General features: G+C 30.6%; 1 protein-coding gene across 1 annotated transcript in view; it reads left to right on the top strand.

The window, feature by feature from the left end:
* The window catches only part of LOC110036659, a 49,271-nt gene that overhangs the window by 44,051 nt on the left and 3,629 nt on the right, over window positions 1-1,591 (top strand). Inside the window, exon 5 of the mRNA XM_020741155.1 lies at window positions 465-570. Within this exon, the coding sequence (XP_020596814.1) occupies window positions 465-570 (106 nt within the window). The remainder of the gene's footprint in view (window positions 1-464; window positions 571-1,591) is intronic.

Below are 1,591 nucleotides of genomic sequence, written 5' to 3'. Positions count from 1 at the left end.
TTTTATGCCAACCTTCCTGAAGCTTCTGATGATTAAGTTTTTGTTCTTGGAAAAATGGTAGAATTTACTCCAAATAAAATAAATGTGTTTTATTTTGTAGAAGATGTGTATAGATGCAAGTATCATTTTTTTTCTGTTACAAATCAGGCTTTAGATGAAGTTATTTCTTTTCTGACTAGTGAGAAAGGGGCTTGGAAAATAAAAAATGGAGTTAAGATTAACTTTCCCCGTACTAGTTTAAATGTAGTAGCTAAGGCCTGAAATTATTTTATTTATGGAAGAATGAATCCAACGAACCATCATAGTGAGGTTACCAAAGATAAAACCATCCTGAACTATTGTATTCAACAAGTTATGGACATAAATGTGGGTATATTATTTTTATGAACATTAGATCTATTGCTCGGGGAGAGACTTCTGGTGGATTGTCACACCCTGCTCTTATTTACACACTTTGTGAACAGACAGAAGTTGATTTTAGATCTGATGAGGAGAGGATTGAGCCTCAGAGACCTATTGAGTCTGCAAACATCAAAACATATGAATCTCATGTTGACTTGAGATCTGACAGTAGGGCTAGAGATATTCCTTCTACTTCTAGGGATATTCCTTCTACCTCTCATGGACCTACTTCTAGTGACCCCAGTAACAGAGAACTTTTGGATCAGATGATGATACAACAGGGAGATATTTTGAGGATGGATTATAGGATGGAAGCTAGAAATGCTCACACTGATGATTTGATTCGGCAAAAATTTGAGTATGATGCTGCTTATGATGATGACTTAGTTAGATACCTGAGGGGAGAACATTCAGTTTAGTTACCTGTTCACCCCGTGTTTACTCTATATCAGCAACAGAAGTTGGATGTTGATGAAGACGAAGATGATATTGACTAGTGATCTTTTTGATCTTTGTTTGTTTGTTTGTGTTTATACTGTGTGATTGTATTGTTTGTGTTGTGATGTTGTTTAGACTTTGTTTGTTATGTTATGTGAAACTGTAATGTGGAAGACTGTTTTCATTTTTAGGATTTAGTTTAGTTCTGTTGTTATTTTCAACACTTTGTTCTGTTTTGTGATTAGCTATTTCTTAGCAAATTTTATATGTATTATGTGCAATTTAATGTTTTTAGCCTTGTAGTTTTTATTTTAGCACCTGCAGCATTTTTAAAAATTTATGTTATAAAATCAGAATCTCCAACAAGTATAATTTTTTTTTTTATGTATTTAATGCTTTCTTTTACCCTTCATTTTTACAGCTATTCATGTAAAATTTTTTTAAAAATTTATGTTTGGGGGGAGGGAGAAGAAGAAAATTCATTTTTAGAAAGAGAGAACGTAATTTTACTTGTCCTAACTTAATTATATTTTCAAAATTTTAAATTTAACATGAGCTTTGGTATTAGATGTTAACTTTGGATAACTATATTTATGTTTCCAAATATATAGTAAATTTAAGTAAAAATTTTCAATAATAAAGGTTAATTCTAGGGGCTAAGATATTTGGTAAAAGAGAATAAGATTATGTTTTTCTATTTTTAGTAAAGAAAATTTGTATTTTTGAAGTATTAAAAATCTTAAAAGATTCA

The sequence above is a fragment of the Phalaenopsis equestris genome, unplaced genomic scaffold, assembly GCF_001263595.1.
Source record: "Phalaenopsis equestris unplaced genomic scaffold, ASM126359v1 Scaffold209422, whole genome shotgun sequence".
Classification (NCBI taxonomy): domain Eukaryota; kingdom Viridiplantae; phylum Streptophyta; class Magnoliopsida; order Asparagales; family Orchidaceae; genus Phalaenopsis; species Phalaenopsis equestris.
This window is presented reverse-complemented; position numbering and strand designations above follow the sequence as displayed.